The 21087-nt window shown below is 40.8% G+C and overlaps 1 protein-coding gene across 1 annotated transcript in view; it reads left to right on the forward strand.

Annotated features, from left to right (window-relative positions):
* Positions 1-21087, forward strand: part of WDFY1 (WD repeat and FYVE domain containing 1) — a 58354-nt gene that overhangs the window by 21381 nt on the left and 15886 nt on the right. The window contains 4 exon segments of the mRNA XM_049768174.1: positions 10536-10609; positions 13035-13089; positions 17536-17686; positions 19593-19705. Coding sequence (XP_049624131.1) covers positions 10536-10609; positions 13035-13089; positions 17536-17686; positions 19593-19705 — 393 coding nt within the window.

Below are 21087 nucleotides of genomic sequence, written 5' to 3' on the forward strand. Positions count from 1 at the left end.
CTTACTTAGAAAAATGTGAGGATAAGGGAAGACTAATACATATTCTAGGGAGAACACAGACTGATAAAAGCAAGCAGAGAGACATGGAGACAAGCACATGAGATACATGCTCAAGAGGGAACACAGGCATGAAGAGTGAGCCCTTTGTTAGTTATTCAATTCAGCTCTGTATTTACTCTCCCACTCAGCCCCAAAACCTAGCAATTGAAGTACACCCTTTGCCTTGGCTTTTTGATCTTGGACAGGTGGCTTTGGTGCTCTCTGTGGCCATTCGTATAACTTAGCTAGAGTTGACTCTGCAGGTAGCTCCCAACTTTCTAGCTGTGGCTGGAAATAACAAATTAAAAACTGGGGAGATTTTATAGATATTTGGGTGCATGCTTTGCCTGGGCTCAATCTCCAGCATCCTGACTCCTGGCTATGGTGCTGGGTAGCCTTGGTACCACATGGCCCAGGGAGCACCACATTCTTGAGTCCAGTTAGTTGAAGTCTTCTGGCAGTAGCCCCACATTTCCTGGGCACTGCTTGCGAGTGCCTGTCCCCCTTTGCTGTGGACACAGCCACTCTACTGTGTGCAACTGCTGTATGCTTAATTTACACCCATACAGATCACTGTTCCAGGGGCTTCTTTATTTCTCTTCTCTGGAGCAGTATCTGCTGATAACACTACAGAATCTGCCAGGACAAAACTGAATAAACAGATCTGAAGAAATAGCTGCTTTTCTGTTTATGATAGTTTTCATTTGAAAGTTAAATGTAAAATCAGAAAGAATGGGGTGGTATGCTGGTTTTAAGAACTATGTGCAGGTCGCACAACTTGGGACATTTTAATGATTACCTGCCAATTGAACTTTTTTCCTGTTGTTGACAGCTGATCAGGTGGGCTGATCCATAAAACTCAAGTATGTGTGTGCGTGTGTGTAAACGTGTGAGCCGCTGCACATTTCTGTCTCCTAACATTGTTTCACAGAACAGAATAACTTTCAGAATCTGCTTTAGCTGCGGTTCTGGGGGAAAAGAGGAGCCTCTTAGTTCCTCTCTTAGGCATGCCTCATGCTGTGCTGTGTCTGTGCGCATAATCATTGTATGGAATCAAAAGCTCTTCCAGGCCAGTGATATTTCCTCTGAGAATAGCAAGGAAACTGAAACCAGACCTTTGGTTAGGATAATAGTCTACCGCTGCCTGTCTGCAAAAAATATACTCCCCCACTCCTCTCCCAGTTATGAGATGGGAGCCTGAAATGCAGAGGGCCAGCAGGCAGGAACTATTTTGCCAAGATGGGCCAAAGAGTCTGGTGGCATGGTGTCAGCTGTCCCACTTCATTGGGACTGCTAGACGGCCACTGGCAATGGCACCATAGTGAGAGAGCCCGGTTACGTTGCCAACCATTGGGGGGGGGGGGGATCCTTATTTGTCAAAGTTTAGTTTTTAGCATATCATATGGATTCGGACTGCAACAGTGCCTATTGATAGGCCACTGGTTAGCAAGATGTTTGTGTTTTGCTTTTGTAGAACAGCTTAGGGCTGTCTTTTTTTGTTTGTTTGTTCCCAGTAGTTTATTTCACTAGGAAGGTAACCTTTCAAGGAAATAAGTAAAAACATCTTTATATACAAAACAAACCAAGGAAGGTTTCTTTTTTAATCCCAAGTGTTGGCATTCTTAAGCTTCATTAAAATAACTCAGTACACTGTTAGTTTTTCATGAAAGTGATTTTGGATATATGTGTACAGTTGGTTAAACTGTTTGGCATGAAGCTTGCAAAGTATTTTTAAACTAATCCAAATGGAAAAGTCAGCAAAATGAGATCATCAAAGCTCAATTTCACTTTTCAAGCATAGTTTTTATTCTCTTAATGCATTTATTATTATTATTATTATTAATTTACTTATTTATTTGGTTTTTGGGTCACACCTGGCAGTGCCCAAGGGTTACTCCTGGCTCCATGCTCAGAAATCACCCCTGGCAGGCACAGGGGACCATATGGGATGCCAGGATTTGAACTACCATCCTTCTGCATGAAAGGCAAACGCCTTACCTCCATGCTATCTCTCCGGCCTCACATTTATTATTTTTTAAAGAGTGATATACACTTACCAGAACATACTATGTGTGAAATATATGTGTATATATATATATATATATATATTATATATATTATATATATATATATATATATATATATATATATATATATATATATATATCTGTTTTGTTGCAAGTCAGCCCCTGAAGAGGTTGACTGATGGAGGGATGGAGGATGAGGTCTTTCCCCTCCAGCTCGGAGCACGAGTCTGCCACCCTGTCCAGCCAATGATTCTGAGGTGAAACGGCGGGTAAACAGCTCGCAGACAGTCAGGCTTGTGGAAATATTAGCTTTATTCGGTGGACAAGACTGAAGTCCAAAGACTCAGCATAAGTTCCAGCCAAAAGCCTCTCGCCTTCCACAGACCCTTGTTTTTATCCCCCAGAATCAGGTACCATCCAATGGTGGGATCAGATACCACCCAATGGTGGAAGCAGAATCAGATACCACCCTATGGTGGGGGCAGAATGCCAGGTCACACCCTAGGGTAGGGCAGAATCACGATCAGGGTAGGGTCAGTAACATAATAAACCCCTAAAATATTTATATACACAACAGTTCCCCCATTTGTTTTTAGTAAACAAACAATATTGTCTACAATTATTAAAGGAAAAACTAGTCAATCATAAAAGAGTGCCTGTTTGCATAAGCGCATCACAGGAAAATGTAAAGAAAAACTTCTAACCTAAACACAGGGTGTCTAAAACCAGAAACATGTATCAAGGAATCAACTACAAGCTCCTGAGAAGATAAATCTAAGACGTACATAGATCCTTCGAAGAGACGCCAGAAAGGTTGTGTAGCAGGCAAGAAGAAGCACCTTTTCTTTATTTGTTGTTGTTGTTGTTGGTTTTTAGGTCACACCTGGCAGTGCTCAGGAGTTACTCCTGGCTCCACGCTCAGAAATCACTCCTGGTAGATACCGGCATTTGAACCATTGACCTTCTGCATGTGAGGCAAATGCCTTATCTTTATGCTATCTCTCTGAACCCATTTTCATTCAAGTCCAGGTAGACCAGAAAACCCATCTTTGAGGTCATTGAATTAGGCCCTTATTTTGGAGGAAGAAGCAGATACCCCCTGCACAGTGGGGGGCCACTGTAATGATGATCAATAGACTTCTGAACTTAATCCAAGTTCTTAATCCAGGCTGAAGTCCATATGATGTCCGAATTTGATGTACCAATAAGGTCGATTATTTATAGATGGGAGCTTAAGTCACAAACCAAAACAAAAAATGTTTAAGGCAGAGACCCTCCCTGTGTAAATAAACAACTTGAGGGCCCATCCAAAATGGATGGGACCTCCTATAAACCTAGTATTTTGCCTATGATGCGCCCATGCAAAAAGCCCTGAGACCAGACAAAAATATCATTTAGGAAATTATAGACAACAATATCTAACCCACTAACCTAAAGTCAAGAAAGCAAAACCCTAATGTAATACAACATCAACTCCTAAGATTAAAAACTAAAATAGAAAAAACATTAATTACAATAGTCAAAAGAAGTGTAGTACCAAATATAAATTCAAAGGATTACAATTATAAGAAAAATACAAAAGGTGAAATTTCTACAGAGTCCTATACCAATCTGTAAAGATGAGGGGTCTGGAACTCCGAAAAGACCAGCCAAAGACACTTGATGGGTCTGGAAAAGTGGGTTGAAGGCATCATGAGTTGGTTGGGCTTCTGCATTTTCTTTGGTATCCGTGCAATCTTGGGGTAGCCATTGTAGAGATGGTCAACAATAATAGCACTGTGTATGTGGATGGAAAACCAGAGATTCAGATAACACAGTTTAACTGGGATCCAGAGATTGTGGGTCTTATCCATGGATCTTTTTTCTGGGGTTTCATTGTGACACAAATTCCAGGTGGCTTTATTTTCAACAAGTTTGCAGCAAACGTGGTACAAAACTCCAACAGTCACGGATTTCTTCTTCGGGCCAAGATCAGGAGGCTTGTAATTGTGGGTGAAGGAGATGAGTTGCACATGTGAAGGGAATCCTGAGAATTAAATGTTAAGGACTAGGAAGGAGGGATAAGGAAGACAAAATTGGGGAAGATAAAGTTAGGAAGGAAGATAAAGTTAGGAAAAAGGGAACTATATATAAAATATGCAAAACAGACAGACACTGAACAAGACATACACATACAGACTTCACAAAAAATATGGCCATAACACTCACTCATACCAAAAAATATTTGTTGGAAAGGATTCAAAATAGAGCAAAAGAAAAGAGAATTCAGCTGATTCAACTAAAAGTGCCTTAAAATGTAATAGCCGGCAACTGTTTAGATAAATAATTTCAAATTAAAAAACATTTGTTTTATGGCAGAGCAGAGCAGATTTGAAAGAGAATTTCATGCATAATACAAACATGGAAAACTCTACTATAAGTGTATAATGGTATATATACAAAGTTATTGTATAACAGTAACTCTATGATAATCAATCATAGGCACGAAGCACTGTGAAGAAAGTCCACCTAAAAATTATCATTATGTCAGCATCTTAAAACCTAAATTGAGGGAAATAAAGCAATGATGTTAAAATAAAAAAGAGTGAAAGTCGTTAAATGAGTATACCTAGAAAGAAAAACAACATAATATGATGAGAAATTTCTCTTTCAGGTGAACCTTGACTAAATTAAATTGTAAAATTTCATGATTAACTGAGACCTAGAGCAATAATGAAATTAAGACATAAATCCATCATACAAGGAAACACATTGGGGGTCCATGATTTTCAATCCATATTCATTGATCATGCCTGTGGAAAGAATCCTAGAGCATTAATAGCAACCGATAAGGAAGTGAAATGATTATCTGGTGTTCATTGTAGATCTTTAAGAAGTATAAAACAGGATGTATGCTGCTGTGGATTTCACCAATGTATTAGGGACTTTTTGATCTTCTTGTCATCAAAATCGATCCAGTGTTGTTTTGCAGCAATTTTACAGTATGAAGTACAGTGTCCATAGTGAACTTTACCATAATGGTTTGACACTGATGATAAGTTGTATTTCTTTTTTTTTTTTTTTTTTTTGTGTGTGTGTGGTTTTTGGGTCACACCCGGCAGTGCTCAGGGGTTATTCCTGGCTCCAGGCTCAGAAATTGCTCCTGGCAGGCACGGGAGGACCATATATGGGACGCCGGGATTCGAACCGATGACCTCCTGCATGAGAGGCAAACGCCTTACCTCCATGCTATCTCTCCGGCCCCTAAGTTGTATTTCTTAATCTTGCTTTTATTCTCTGAAGTGAATTCTACTAAATTGAGATCTTCTAAAGGGAAATCTACTTAAGTGTACAATTTTTTTATTTGTTTGCCATCAAAAGCAAAACGTTTCAAGTGTATTATAAGTACTGGTGGCAGTTGCCATAAGTACGTTTTCTTTGAAAAATCTCTTCTAGTTTTGCAGCTGTTGCACTGAACTTTGTTGTCATCCCTTAACTCTTCTTCTTTAAAAAATTCAGAGAGGCATTCCTGTAATGTACATTTATCTGTAGATGTAACAGCCAGAGACAAATGAACAAATGTCTCATAAACCTCAGACTTTTGGTGGCATGTGCGACACTGTAGTATAGATTTGAATTGTCCTTGAAAGAGATCATACATAGATTTGTGAGCCTTTTGGTGTTCTGGACTAAATTGTTCATAATTTTCATTTTCCATAAGATGTGTAGTTTTGTCTGTCATTAGATTTACAGTAAGCAAGTCCTGATGTAGTCCCTCTATTAGGAACATCAGTAGTTCGTGTGGATCCTGCTGATTGTGTCCAGCAAACTGGTCATTAAGTAAACCAATTGTTTCTTTGAAGCTTTCAGGGTTAATATATCTATGAAATCCATTTCCCATGGTTTTGATGAGCCGACCAAATTCTTCGGCTAATTTACCTTCATGCCCCATCGGATTTTCTTGTTAATATTCTTTTTATAATGATCTTGATGAAAATACTGAGTCAAGTCTGAAATATTATACAAGCATTGCAATATTGAGTTCATGTAGCAAGAGTTTCCTATATTTTGGAGCCCAGTTAAGACAGGTTCCTGTCTTTCCTTTTGCATCTTGGAGTGTATAGGTTTATCACTACCATCAGTCTCACTCAATGTATGGTGTGTGACAGCTAAATCCTTGTTCCCTGCCCCAGAGACCTCAGCAATATTACTGCTGTTAGTGTCTGGAGTATTCTGTTTTTGCTTTGAAGGGGAGTTTATAGTCTGAACCTGATCATTTGTGCTAGCCCGATTTCTAACAAGGCATAATGGAACCCAAAATTTCTTGGGAGGGTTGTCATTTGTAGAAACATAGGCATAACCCTTTCCTCTTAGGAGAAGATATCCAGCTATCCATTTTTCATCCTCCTTGATTCAAATAGGTTTATGGGTTGTTTCTTGTCTCTGAATATCTTCTTTAAAATGTCTTTCCGCTGCAGTGTAACTTTCCCCTTGGGGTAAGTTTAAGTAATTGAGTGTGATAAGAGTCAAAGATAGCAAATCCGTTGGTGGTAAACCTCTTTTTCTTTTTTTTTTTTTTTTTTGTAATTGAGTTTTTAAGGTTCTGTGAGTCCTTTCTACAATGGCCTGTCCCCTACAATTGTAAGGAATTCCTTTGAGATGTCTTATCTGCCATTCTTTACAAAAAAATTCAAAAGTTTTGCTAACATAGGCTGGCCCATTATCAGTTTTTATAGAATATGGAATACCCATCACAGAAAAATATTGTAAAAGAAAACTACAAACAGCTTTAGATTTTTGAAAAGACATGGGAATTGCCCACATAAAACGAGAATAAGTGTCCACCACAACATGAAGATAAGGTTTTCTTGGAAATAAATCTGTTTGAGTTATATTCATTTGCCAAAGTTTGTTAGACTGTAAACTCTTGGGTTTGCTCCTGCTATGTGAGTCTTTTTTGTTAATGGTGCACATATGTTGCAGTTTTCTACAATTTCTCTAGCTTGCCTCCATGGAATTTGGTAATTCACATGTAAACGGCGAGCATTTGTGTGTAGGGCTGAATGTTCCTCTATGGTGATTTAAATATAGGCATTGCTAGCAAGTCAGCAGTTTTATTTCCTTGAGCCATCGGTCCTGGAAGACCTGAGTGGGCTCTAATATGTGTGATGAAGATGGACTCAGTTCGTTTTTGAAGAAGCTGCTGTAATCGTTTAAGTAATTTCTGTTTGATCGGGTTATTAGCATTAAGGGAAGCAGTGGCTATTACATGACATAAATTTACCACATACAAAGAATCAGAAACTATATTCATGGCTTCAGATACATTTTCTAATAGGTAAATTAACGTTGCTAATTCAACTTTCTGTGCAGATTTATATTTGGTATCTATGGTCATATTAATGTTGTCTCCGGTTATTCCTCCTTTTCCATTTTGGGATCCACTGATGTAAAAAACCTTGGCATTGGGAATAGGGGAATCCCGAACAATTGAAGAAATAACAAACTAAGTTTTCTTTAAAAAGTCCCAAGTTTTTCCTGCTGGATAATGGGAAGATATTTCTCCTGTGAAATCTGAGAGGGCCCTTTGTAGAGATTCATTAAGAGGCAATATTGACTCAATTTCCTTTTTTGGTATAGGCAAAACTATTATATCTGGGTCAAAACCTAGTAAAGATATAGATGTGAGTCTTGCCTTGATAATAATCTCTGAAATCAGTTGCAAGTAGGGGACAACTGAGTGGGGCTGTTTGTTATGTAAATACACCCAATCCAAAGGTCCTGACTGTTGCATCTAGGCCCCTGTGGGGGTTTCTATAGTAGGGAAGATTAACAGAAATACCTTTCTCCTGGGATGAATCTTAAGAGAAACGATTTTTGTAATCTGCTCAAGAAGATGTCCAATTCATTTTTGGCAGCTGTTGTTAAGTTTCTCGGGCTATCTAAAGCAGGGTCACCCTCCAAAGTTTTAAACAGATTAGATAATTCTGCATTTGGGATTCCTAGTGAAGGGCGGAGCCAATTTACACCACCTAAAAGTCTCTGAAAATTATTAAGCGTTCTGAGGTTTTCTTTTTTGATAGAAATTTTTTGTGGATGTATAGACGTCCGGTCCAAAATAAAACCCAAATATTGATACGGTGGCATTATCTGTATTTTTTCTAAAGCTATTTTTAGTCCTGATATTTGTAAACAGTCAATAACATAAGAGTATAAATCCTGTAAATCTGTTTCATTCTTCATTGTGAGCAAGATATCATCTGTATAATGAAATATCATGGCTTGAGGAAATTTTTCACGAGCAGGGCTCAAAACCTTATCTACAAAAAAACTGGCACATTGTTGGGGAGTTCAGCATGCCTTGGTCTTTTGGTCACACCTGGCAATGCTCAGGGGTTATTTCTGGCTCTGTGCTCAGAAATCGCCCCTGGCAGGCTCGGGGGACCATATGGGATGCCAGGATTCAAACCAGTGACCTTCCGCATGCAAGGCAAACGCCTTACTGCTGTGCTATCTCTCCGGTCCAGTGTGGTTATAATTTTTGAACAAGATAGTTCTTATAACTCCAGTATCAATCAATATGACAGATTTGGCTTGTTGTCAGTTCTCATTCTTTTTATACAGTTGCAGCATCCTCCTTTTAAATAGACAGGGTTTTTTTGTTTGTTTTGTTTTTATTTGGTTTGGTTTAGCAAGGCAAATGCCCTACTGCTGTGCTATCTCTCCAGCCCCATAATACTTCTTTATCTATGGCCTAATGACATAGTTGCTGAATTTATGCCTTTGGTTGTGATCCAGTCTAGTCTTCTGTTTTGTTTCAGAGGGCAGAGAACATCCATTGTCAAGAAAGAGCTTTTAGTGAAACTGTTTTTCATTTTCCAATGGTCATTTGCTTTATTTCACAGGAAATCCCAGTTGGCTGGTTGGTTGAATGTTCTTTTTTATTGGCATGCATGTCCTGGTTGTCATTTCCCCGTGATCATTTAGAAGTCTAAGTCTAGGGGCCGGGCGGTGGCGCTAAAGGTAAGGTGCCTGCCTTGCCTGCGCTAGCCTTGGACGGACCGCGGTTCGATCCCCCGGTGTCCCATATGGTCCCCCATGCCAGGAGCAACTTCTGAGCACATAGCCAGGAGTAACCCCTGAGCGTTACCGGGTGTGGCCCAAAAAACCAAAAAAAAAAAAAAAAAAAAAAAAAAAGAAGTCTAAGTCTAAGTCTCTTCCCTTTTCCCATCAAATATCCCGTTTTTCTACCTCCCTCCCACTGATTTTGACTTTTAGCAGGAGACAATTTCTTGTTTCTGTTTTCTAAAGCTCAGGGTCTGGAAGACAGATGAGGAGAAACTGGGAGCTGGAGTGAGAGGTGCAGAAAACCAGCTGTTGGCCTGTCACATAACAGTGCTGGGGCCACACATCACTGCTACACAACTCCAGTCACACCCATCTGGGCTTCTGGGTGTTGTTGCAAAGGGGATCAGTCTCAAGCTCTTGGGAAGGAAGGCAGCTTCCCTAACTTGCCCACCTATGCCTTGGAATGGGACTTGGGGCTTAGAACCCCTTTTTCTACAAACCCTAACCTTTTTCCTTGTGATAGGGAGTTCAGGAGGAGGGCAGACTTGAGGTCCTAGTCACCCCCTGTCAGTAATTGTTCCTAGACCTTTTTTCCCAAGAGACAAGACTTCCTTTCCAATGAATCTTCTTCACAGTTTGCAGAACACTTTGCACAAGTTTGTCAAATGAGAATTTGTATTGGTTTTATCTGTGGGGGAGGTGGGGTTGTCTACACCTACAGTGCTGGGAGTCCTTACTCGGAATGACTCCTGTAGTGCCAGGGGAGGGATAGGAATGGTACTATATGCTGTGTTGGGAATTGAACCAGGGTCAGCAACATGCAAAACAAGATTATTAACAATGGTGCTAGCTCTCCAGCCCCTAAATTAGAAAGTTTTGTTTTTTGGGGGGCCATACTTGATGAGGCTCAGGGCTTATTCCTGACTCTGTACTCAGGGATCAATCCCAGATTGACAACATGAAAGGCAAATACCCTACTTGCTGTACTATCACTCTGGCCCCTTAAATTAGAATTAGAATTGTACATGAGGGGCCAGAGAGATAGCACAGCGGTGTTTGCCTTGCAAGCAGCCAATCCAGGACCCAAGGTGGCTGGTTCGAATCCTGACGTCTCATATGGTCCCCCGTGCCTGCCAGGAGCTATTTCTAAGCAGATAGCCAGGAGGAACCCCTGAGCACCACCAGGTGTGGCCCAAAAAACAAAAAAAAAAAAAAAAAAAGGGAAAGAATTGTACATGAAATTGACAAGGGATTTTTAATACCATTTTCCAGTTTATATTGAATTTTTTTTAAAGAACATATGTTTTTACCCTCTTTTTCATAATCTGAAGTGTAAATGGTTCCTTGTAAAGTGTGCTTTGAACTGTGACCTAAACTACTTAGTTTTGCTTGTAATGAATATGCCCTTTTTCTTTCTGGCAGCTCCTTGCTCCGCTATGACGTACCATCACGAGAGCAGACGGATATTTGTGGGCCAGGATAACGGAGCAGTGATGGTAGGTACCTTCCAGAATGCATTCATTGTGCTATATTTTATATCAGTTTCATTGAGCTCCAAATGCTGGTTTGGGTCTGAAGCTACAGAATATTTAACAGAGGAAGGATAAGAGGGGTGAAGTTAGGGAGGATAACATTTAGCCCATTTGCTGTGACACTGTTGAAGGTTGTACTGCTCAAATAATCATTTCCATGAAAGTCCTAATATTTATATGTTCAATTTATTATAGACTGACATTTTTTTATGGGTCTTAGTTGTGCCAATGGCACTCATTTATGCTTTTTAGTTCCTTATTTGGAATATATTTCATAGTTGGTCGAATTCAGCATGTTATCATTTTTACTTTTAATTATTTTGGTTTTGGAGGTGATGCCACTCATGGACCATACACTACCAGGGATGGAACTCAGACCACTTGGAGCATATAGCCCACTGAGCTATCCTGCCAGCCCAGAATTCACTATTTTAAAGTGCCGTTCAGTAGTTCTCTAGTATATCTACAAGAATATGTGACCATTGACACTTTCTAAATTTCAAAAAAATTTCCTCAGCCTCCCCTTTCTTATCCCTGAAATCACACAATCAGTGATCACTCCCCATTTCTCACCCACCCAGCTCTTAGTTTGTTTTCTGAAAGTCTGAAGAATTTTCTTTGCCAGGCATTTTCTGGTAATTAAATAGACTGATAAGATTTGCATGTTTTTTTAGGGTCTGTATTCTTTAGTTAGCATCATCTTTTCTAATTTCATCTATATTGTAGCTTGTAGTTGTATTTGTAGCTTGAGTTATTTCTCCTTCCTTGTGTGGTGGAACAAGAATTCCATTGTGTAGACATAACACTTTGGCATCCAATTCACTAGTTGATGGGCATTTGGCTTATTTCTTCCTTTTTTCTAGTATGCTTAATCTGGTTGTGAGCATTTGCATTCAGTTTGTGTTCATCTGTGTTTTAATTGTTGTGCCATATGGTATCTCTACTTCATTTATCGAGAAATATCCAGACTTTTTCTAAGTCACTGTACTATTTTATTTCCTCACCGGCAGAGTTTTAATTATTCTAATTCTTCTGCATCATTGCCAACACCTGTTGTCTCTGGTTATTTTCTGGCTTATTGTTGCTTGGGGTTTTGGGTTTTGGTTTTGAGGTGCCAGAGATTAGATCCAGGCTTGCCTACCCTCACTGCTGGGCCATTTTTTGTTTTCAACTTTGTTTTTTTAATACCATTCAAGTGTAATATTTCATTGTTAATTTTTTTGTTTGTTTTGTTTTGGGACCAACCCAGTAGCGCTCAGGGCTTACTCTTGGCTCTGTTCTCAGGAATTGCTCCTGCTGGCTCTGTGAGAAATTTGGAAAATATAAGAGTATTAAAAAATGTGGGGGACAGAAAGATAGTCTTGCTTTACATGCAGCTGACCTGAGTTCAATCCCCTGTGTCCCATATGAGTGCAAGCCTACCAGGAGTGATTTTTCAGTGCAGAACCAGAAGTAAGCTAAGAACATCATTGGGTATACCCCCACCTTTATTTTTATTTTATTTTATTTTGATTTTTGGGCCATACCCTGTGATGCTCAGGAGTTACTCCTGGCTATATGCTCAGAAATTGCTCCTGGCTTGGGGGACCATAGGGGATGTCAGGGATCGAACCCGGGTCCATCCTGGGTCAGCTGCGTGCAAAGCAAACACTGTACTACTGCCCTATCGCTCTGACTTTATTGATTGATTGATTGATTGATTTTTGGACACACCCAGTGGCGCTCAGGAGTTACTCCTGGCTCTGCATTCAGAAATCGCCCCTGACAGGCTGGGGGACCCTAGGGGAATGCCATGAATCGAACCAGGTCCCTCTCAGCTCAGCCGCATGCAAGGCAAATGTCCTACCACTGTGCTATCTCTCCAGCCCCCCCTTTATTATTTTAAAGAACCATTTAAAAAAAGAAGAAAAAACACATGATCTCTATAAGATCCCTTCTTTTGCTCTGTACTTATATAGTAAATATGTATCCCTTAACCTCTCACATTGCTGAAATCCCATCCATATCACATTGCTGATATCCCATCCATTTTCACTCATCTTGTGAAATCTGTTAAAGCAGGTCTGTGCAGTTTCTGTTCTGTATGTATCATAGAGTATCTCTGAGAGTAGATAAGGAATCCAGAACCTTCCATTGTGGAGAACCAGCATGATGCTACTCTGCTCTGGACATTTTCTATTGTTGCTATGAGCTAACAAATGAGTGATGGCCAGAGGCTGCAGTTAGAATTCTATTCCTGTCCTTTCTTATTTCCTACCTAACCTTGAGACCCAAGTCTGAACATTTCGGGGTTTTTTTTTTTTCTTCTAATTTGAACTTTGTTTTGAAAGCAAAGCTTCTTTGTTTTGAAAACCATAACACATTTCTCACTATATATGTCTACTTTCAGGAATTCGTCGTATCTGAAGACTTTAATAAAATGAACTTTATCAAGACCTACCCAGGTAATAATCATGTGCTCACTTGCACACATATGCTTGGAAGGACCTACCTAGCACAGACATCTTGTACAATAAAAGCTAGCTTTTTCCTCTCAGTTTGAAGTCTTTCCCCAGAATAAGAGGCTCTTCTTAGCTCTTGATGAAATATTATTACACATACTATTCTTTTCCTTCTTATTGACATTACACATTTTGTACAGGACTGGATGCTTGGATGCTTGTATTAGGCTTTGGATAACCTGTTCTTCTGGTTGTTGAAGCCGAGTCCTGCACCCAATGTTGAGGAATGCATGTTACCATCTGATGTTCTCTCTCTCTTTCTCTTTCTTTCTTATTCTCTCTCTCTCTCTCTCTCTCGTTTCATCTGTGTGCACATCCATATATTTGAGCGCGTGAATCTGACAATGATTTTGACTGATTTTGCATCTTTGGTATTTTTCTTGGGGAAGTGAGGCAGCAAACCCAGGGATGCTCATGGATTACTTCTGACTCTGCTCTCAGGAATCACCCCAGTGGGGCACAAGGAAATATATGAAATGCCAGGGATCGAACCAAGGTTAGCTGTGTGCAAGGCAAGCGCCTACTCACTGTATTCTTTCTCCAGCTCCTTTCTGATTGTTTTTTTTCTTTTCTTTTTTTTTTTTTGTTTTTTGGGCCACACCCGTTTGACGCTCAGGGGTTACTCCTAGCTATGTGCTCAGAAATCGCCCCTGGCTTGGGGGGACCATATGGGACGCCGGGGGATCGAACCGCGGTCCGTTCCTTGGCTAGCGCTTGTAAGGCAGACACCTTACCTCTAGCGCCACCTTCCCGGCCCCTCTGATTGTTTTTATTTAATTCAGATTTCTGTTTTATTTTTATTATAGTTTTTGGTTTTTGGGCCACACCTGGGATGTTCAGGGGTCTTGGCTCTGCACTCAGGAATTACCCCTGGTGGTATTTAGGAGGGGACTATATGAGACATATGCAACACAAGTTATGCAGCCAAAGCAATTTGAAAGCAGTTTGATGGTGCTCAGAAAGTTTACCTGAAGCTATAATAGTTCATTACATTTTATTTCTTTTATATTTCTGAAAATTTGTGTTTTGTGCTCGTGGATAAAAATGAAAGTTAGGGAGCTGGAGAAGTAGCACAACAGGTAAGGTGCTTGCCTTGCACGTGACTGACTCAGGTTCAGTCCCCTGGTATCCTGTGTGGTCCTCCAAGCCCATTAGGAGTGATCCCTGAGGAGAGAGCAAGGAGTAAGCATTTGAGCACTGCCAGGTGTGACCCCAAAAAAGCAAAAAAATAAAAGTTAGATTCTAAGTATTTCAGGCATATAGTATTCATCTTTGTGAGATGTGGTCGAGTAATGAAATAAAGAGTGCCTTACAGGCTATAATTAGAACACATTGCTTTTCCCGAGATGGCTGTATATCCTGTTACAAATGGAAACAGGACAGTGACCCATTAGTGTACATTCATCTGGGGGTATGTTGTTTAGGGGCACTCTGTTGGAATAATAGATTTTCTGGTCTTGCTTTCCTTGATAGTGTACAAAAAAGCACTGAGCTATTAATAGTATTTGAATTGCTTTTCAGTGGTTCTGTTTGAGGCACATTGAGATGTGCTCAGGGCATACTCCTTGTTCTGTGCTCAGAGATCATTCCTGACAGGGTTTACTGATCATCATCTGTGGTGCCCAAACTGAACCGTGGCTAGTAACATGTGAGGCAGGCATCTTACCCACTATTCTCTCGCTGGCCCTTTGAAGTGCTTTTCAAAAATTAAAATAACAGGGAGGTAGTGCAGTGGGTAGGGCAATTGCCTTTTTTGGAGCTGACCTGGGTTCAATCCCAGGCATCCCTGAGTTCCACCAGAGTAATTCCTGAGTGCAGAGCCTGCACATCTACAGATATGGCCCCCCTCTAAAAAATAAACAAACAAACAAAAACCAGTTTGAAACTTTCAGCTGTCATTTTGTCTTAAAAAATACTTAAATAATAGGCTAGAGGGATAGTATAGAGAGTATGGGGTCCCTAAACTACAGCTCACGGGCCACATGCAGCCCACTGAGGACATTTATCTGGCCCCCTGAATGTTTTTGCCGCTGCTGCCTATCCAATTTAGCAGTCGACTACTCCTGGGCCAGCAGTGTACACTCTGACTCCCCTCCTTCTCTCTGTCTCTCAGCTCCTCCTCTCAGTCTCAGACAGAGTTCCTCAAACTATGACCGCCAAAGCAGGCTCATAGTTCCCATTAAAATACTGGTAAGTTGGTTGATTTAACTTGACTAGTTCTTCATTTTAAATATTGTATTTGTTCCTGGGTTTTTTTTTTTTAACTTCAAAATAAGATACATGCAGTGTGCATGGATTTGTTCATAGATTTTTTTTTCAAACTACGGTCTTAGTGAACTGCCCCCCTGTTTAATACGTTTGAGGACCCCTGGTATAGAGGTTAAGGCCCTTGGTTAGCAGTAGCCCATCTCCAGTTTGATCACTGTATCCTATACAGTCTTCCCAGCACCATCAGGAGTGATCCCTGAGTAGAGAACTGGGATTCAGCCCAAACTACTGGGTCTATCCCAAACTCCTCCCCTCACTCTACCCACCAAAGAATAAAAAAGAAAATACTCAAGAATCCTTAGTGTCTTTTTACATAGGAATTTGGAGACTTCTATGGTCAATATTCCTATAAAAAAAAAAACCCACATATTTTATCTCTCTGTGAGTATCAGGTGATTTTACATTCGTATGTACAGTATTTTGGTCTGTATTTTGATTGTCAGTTATTTAAGTAAGGCATCAAAGTTTACAGTGATTTATATACCTTTGTATTTCATTAGTAAATAAAGTTTAAAAAGTATTTTGAAGGAATAACATAAAAATTGTGAATTATGGGGCCAGAGAGATAGCACAGCAGTAGGGCATTTGCCTTGCAAGCAGCCGATCCAGGATGGATGGTGGTTCGAATCCCAGCATCCCATATGGTCTCCCGTGCCTACTCAGAGCAATTTCTGAGCGCAGAGCTAGGTGATCAGCCCTGATCACCGCCGGGTATGACCTAAAAACTGGAAAAAAAAAAAATAAGTGGAATTTTCTACTATGTAATATGAAACAGTTTAATTAAAAGGAAGCAAAAAAGATTTATTTCCATATTTTACTATTACTTTATAAAAGTTAGACATTACAATAAAAACAAAAGGGCCCTTAAAGATAGGAGAGCTTGGAGCCAGATTAATATTGGTACAGGTAGAGAACTTGCCTTGCACACAGCAGAATTCGGCTTCATCCCTGTCATCCTCCATGATCCCTGTCATCCTCCATGGTTCCTATGCCTGCCAGGAGTGATCCCTGAGTGAAGAGCCAGGAGTTAGCCTTGAGCACCCTTGGATATGGCCCAAAACAAACCAAAAATTAAGAGAAATTGGGATGGAGAGATAGTACAGGAATAAGGGCACTTGCTTTACATCTGTTAATCACAGTTTGACCCCATGTGCCATGTAACATTATATAGACCTCAGTTGCACAATATTATAATTTGACACTAATGAGTTCTGTACTGTGATTGCCCCAGAATACCAGCATCCATCTCCAACATACAATTGACCCCCAATATTTCTCTCTCTCTCTCTCTCTCTCTCTCTCTCTCTCTCTCTCTCTCTCTCTCTCTCTCTCTCTCGCTCTCTCTCTCTCTCTCTCTCTCTCTCTTTCTCTCTCTCATTTTGGAGTCATATCTGGTGGTACTTAGGGTTTACTGCTGGCTATGTTAAGAAATCACTCGTGAAAGTCTTGGGAGGGATCCTATAGGTTGCCAGGGATAGAACCCAGGTTGAATATATGCAAGACAAGCATTCAGTCCTCTATACTATTGTTCCAGCCCCTTTTTGTTTGCTTGTTTTTGTATAGGGCCACACCTGGCAGTCAGGGGCTACTCCTGACTCTGCACTCACATATCACTCCTGGCAGGCTGGGGGGACCATATGGGATGCTGGGGATTGAACCTTGGTCCATCCCAGATCAGCAGCATGCAAGGCCCTATTGCTGTGCTATCACTCTGGCCCTCAATTGACCCTTTGTACCTGTTTTATTTCACCCTTCTTCCCTCTGTTGAGGAAGAGTTTTGTTTTCTTGATTTTCCATTCCTGAGTGCAGTAGCATAATCTTAATCCTCTGACCCACTGTTTTCCCTTATATATCCCTCAAGGCCCATCTGTTCTGACGCAAGTCTCAGGATCTTGTTTTATCCAATCCCCTTGAGCTCTGTTCTGTTGTGTTTGTAGCTTTTGACTGCCCCCAGGGAGGGCCCCTGGGGACATATTGGGATGACTAGAGCTGTCAGATGCTGGTGCAGAAGGTTGCAAGTATCCTCCTGATGGGCCTCAGTCCTCACCCACCCACCAGATGTGATTCTCAGGGCCCCTTTCTTCTGGAAAGAATCAACACATGCCCTTTCTGTCCCCCCAGCACACCAGAACCGAGTGTCAGCCATCATCTTCAGCCTGGCCACTGAGTGGGTGATCAGCACCGGCCACGACAAGTGTGTGAGCTGGATGTGCACTCGCAGCGGGAACATGCTGGGCAGACACTTCTCCACCTCCTGGGCCTCATGTCTCCAGTATCCTTCAGCCTGCGCCTTTCCTCTTCAGCCCCCATGTTATCTTCTTTCTTGGCATGAGAAAATTGACCCACTCTTGCTTTTATTTATTTGGATGAAGTGCAAGAATAGCTGTTTCCTCTGGTATAAAATGGATTGATTAAGATAATCTGATGACTTGCCTTTTTTTTATTTGTTTGGTTTTGGGCCATGCTGGACCATGCCCAGGAGTAAGTAACTCCTGACTCTGCACTCAGGAATCACTCCTACCATGGCTCTGAGGACCATATGGGGTTCCAAGGATTGAACATAGGTCAGCCATGTGCAAGGCAAGCACCCTATGGCTCTGGCACATCTTGCTTTATTTTTGTTTGTTTTGCATGGAGATTAGGAAAGAGGCTGAGAAATGCCATATGTCATTAATTCCAAAAGAGGGGAAAACTAAACTTTTTTAATATAGACTTTCCACTTCTTTGCAGTTTAAAATTAAAGACAAGCTTAAAATAATTAGGATGTATGACTCTATTTGGGGTTTGCAGGATAAGATTTCAGGACCGTGGTGCCATATGTTTATATGCTATACTGTCCCCCATCAATGTTCCAGTGTCATAGAACAGTCAAAGGAACTTCCTTCACCTCCCTCCACTTTTCTTCTGTCATTACCATATTCAAAATAAGATTATTTTTGCCAAGTGGGTTGGAGGGGCTAGCAAAAGGCTGAGTGCTTGTTTTTCACCTGACTGATCTGGGTTTTATCACAGACATCCAAAATGCCTTACACCCATCAGGACTAATCGCTGAACATTGCCAGTTGTACCTCAATACTCACCCCTCAAATTAAATGAGAAGGGGGTTGGAGATCAACTAGATCTTTTTTACAGTCTTCTGCAAATAACTTGCTTTATTTGAAGATGCGGAGATCAAATCAACCAGATCGATCAAAGTGAATCTGCTATAGATCTCTGGCATCCCATATGGTCACCTGAGCCAGAAATAACCCCTGAGGATTACTAGGTATGATTCCCCAAATAAAAATAAATAAGTTAAATAAAATCTAAGTTTACAACTATCTCAGCCTCTCAGATGATTAGCCAGTCTACAAGAATTTAAAGTAAATCCCCTTCCTCACTCAAAACTCAACTTTCTAGGTTCAAAAGAGAGTTTGGCCAGAGAGAAAGTATACAGGTAGGGCATTTGCTTTGCAAGTGGCTGACCTAGATTCAGTTCCCAGTATCCCATATGGTCCCCCAAGAACTGCCAGGAGTGATTCTGGACTGCAGAGCCAGGAGTAGCCACTTAGCATTGCCAGGTATGGCCCCAAAGCAAAACAAAACAAAAAAGGGGGTTGATGTGTCATGTTTACTGTCACTGTTGCCTTATTTTCAAAGATGCTTTCTATGGATTTGTTCTTCCAATTTATTCCATTCTTCCTTACTATTTCAGATTGAGTTTTCCTGTTTGAGACTTAGAGTCCTACTCAAGGATCACCCCAGGCAGTGCTCAATGAACCATGAAGTTCTGGGGTTTGAACCTCTGGCATCCTGCATGAAACGCAGTTGCTCAACTTGTTGATCCACTTCCCTGGTCCAAGTTTTATATTTTATTATACTTTGTTATGGCTCATAACTTTTTAGTTTTTATGCCCATATATTCCATGAGCTCTTTTATCTCCTATAATTGCCTGCAATATTGATAATACAGTGACAGGTACTCTACTTCTACTGAATGGTGGAGTATTGATTTTTCCATTAATTTCTATTGGTCTTTTTTCTTCTCTATTTACATATTCTATGTGAGGTATTTTTTTTTTTGCTTGTTCCAGTTTAGGGTTGTGCTTCTTCTCATGACATGTGCATTCTTTTCCATTCTACAATGCTGAGCTAGATTCATATTATATATGTATATATCCTTGACCATTTCTCCACAGATACGATCTTGATACGCAGCATGCTTTTGTTGGGGATTATTCTGGACACATCACCTTGCTGAAGCTTGAGCAGAACAGCTGTTCAGTTATTACAACCCTCAAAGGACATGAAGGTAGGCTGGGAAAAAATCTGATTTTCTCTGATTTCTCACTTAACTTGATCCTCCAGGTTTAGTTCTAGGCACTGTGCTTGAGAATGATCAACTCTTTAAGGCTAGTTGGGTTTGCAGTTGATTGAGCAGATCAGTTTTAAACCTCAGAGAGTGAAGACTAAATGAAGGTCCATATATCACTAGTTATTTGTCAGTGTCTAGGACATCAAACGAGGCCTTTCTTTTTTTTTTTTTTTTTGGTTTTTGGGCCACACCCGGTGACGCTCAGGGGTTACTCCTGGCTATGCGCTCAGAAGTCGCTCCTGGCTTGGGGGACCATATGGGACGCCAGGGGATCAACCGCGGTCCGTCCTAGGCTAGCGCAGGCAAGGCAGGCACCTTACCTGTAGCGCCACCGCCCAGCCCCAAAATGAGGCCTTTCTAATGAATTTTAAATTAGTCAACTTATCAATCTTTCCTTGGGATATATTGCCTGGGTATGGGTTGAGGAGGGAATTACTGAGTAGAATCACAGCATTTCTATAACACAAGTGAGTTATGAAGGCTCTGGGGGAAGAGTCTGTCCACTCATCTCCTGAATTCAGTAAAATATTTGAATCTTTGAGGCTTTCTAAATTAGAATAAAGAATTGGGGATTTGTTGGAAATCAGTGGAGGCTTTACTATGTACACAATGTTTTATATACAGTATAACAAGTTAAATACATTGTTTACTAGATGATGGATGTAGGCACAATTCAGTCTAAAAAAGCAGTCAGACTAGATTTGGACAGGAAAGTAGAAAAACCACTTTCTGTTTTTGACTAACCGTCTCATGACTGACCCTCAGGCACTGGGTATTTTGTGTGTGTCTGTGCACCCTATGGCTTCTGATGACCAGTGGGGGCATTAGTGCAGAAAGACCATGTTTCCTCTCTGGCCATTCACTGGAGTGTTTGTAATATCAGCTTTAATAGGCTCAGGACTTGGCAAAATTTGCCTAGGAGGCAGTTTCAGAGAATGCTCTTGTTTTCGGTTTCCCGTCCTGATAGAAGGCAGTTTCTGCTGTTTGATTTTGTTTTGTTTTGTTTTGTTTTGTTGGGGGGGGCACACCTGGTTATGCTCAGGGGTTACTCATACTCAGAAATCACTCCTGGCTTGGGGGACCATATGGGACACCAGGGATCGAACCTAGGTCCATCCTGGGCAAGCTGCATGCAAGGCAAATGCTCTATGGCTGTGCTATTGCTCTAGCCCCTCTGCTGTTTGATATGACTTAATCACTTTTCTGTGCACATATGCACACGCACACGCACACGCACACACACACACAATTAGCTTTTGTAATTGCTTCAGTTTTAATTTTATTAGCATTTCTTTCTAGTCAAGCAGCAATTGGCGTGT

Source organism: Suncus etruscus, chromosome 2 (assembly GCF_024139225.1).
Source record: "Suncus etruscus isolate mSunEtr1 chromosome 2, mSunEtr1.pri.cur, whole genome shotgun sequence".
In the NCBI taxonomy this organism is placed as follows: Eukaryota; Metazoa; Chordata; class Mammalia; order Eulipotyphla; family Soricidae; genus Suncus; species Suncus etruscus.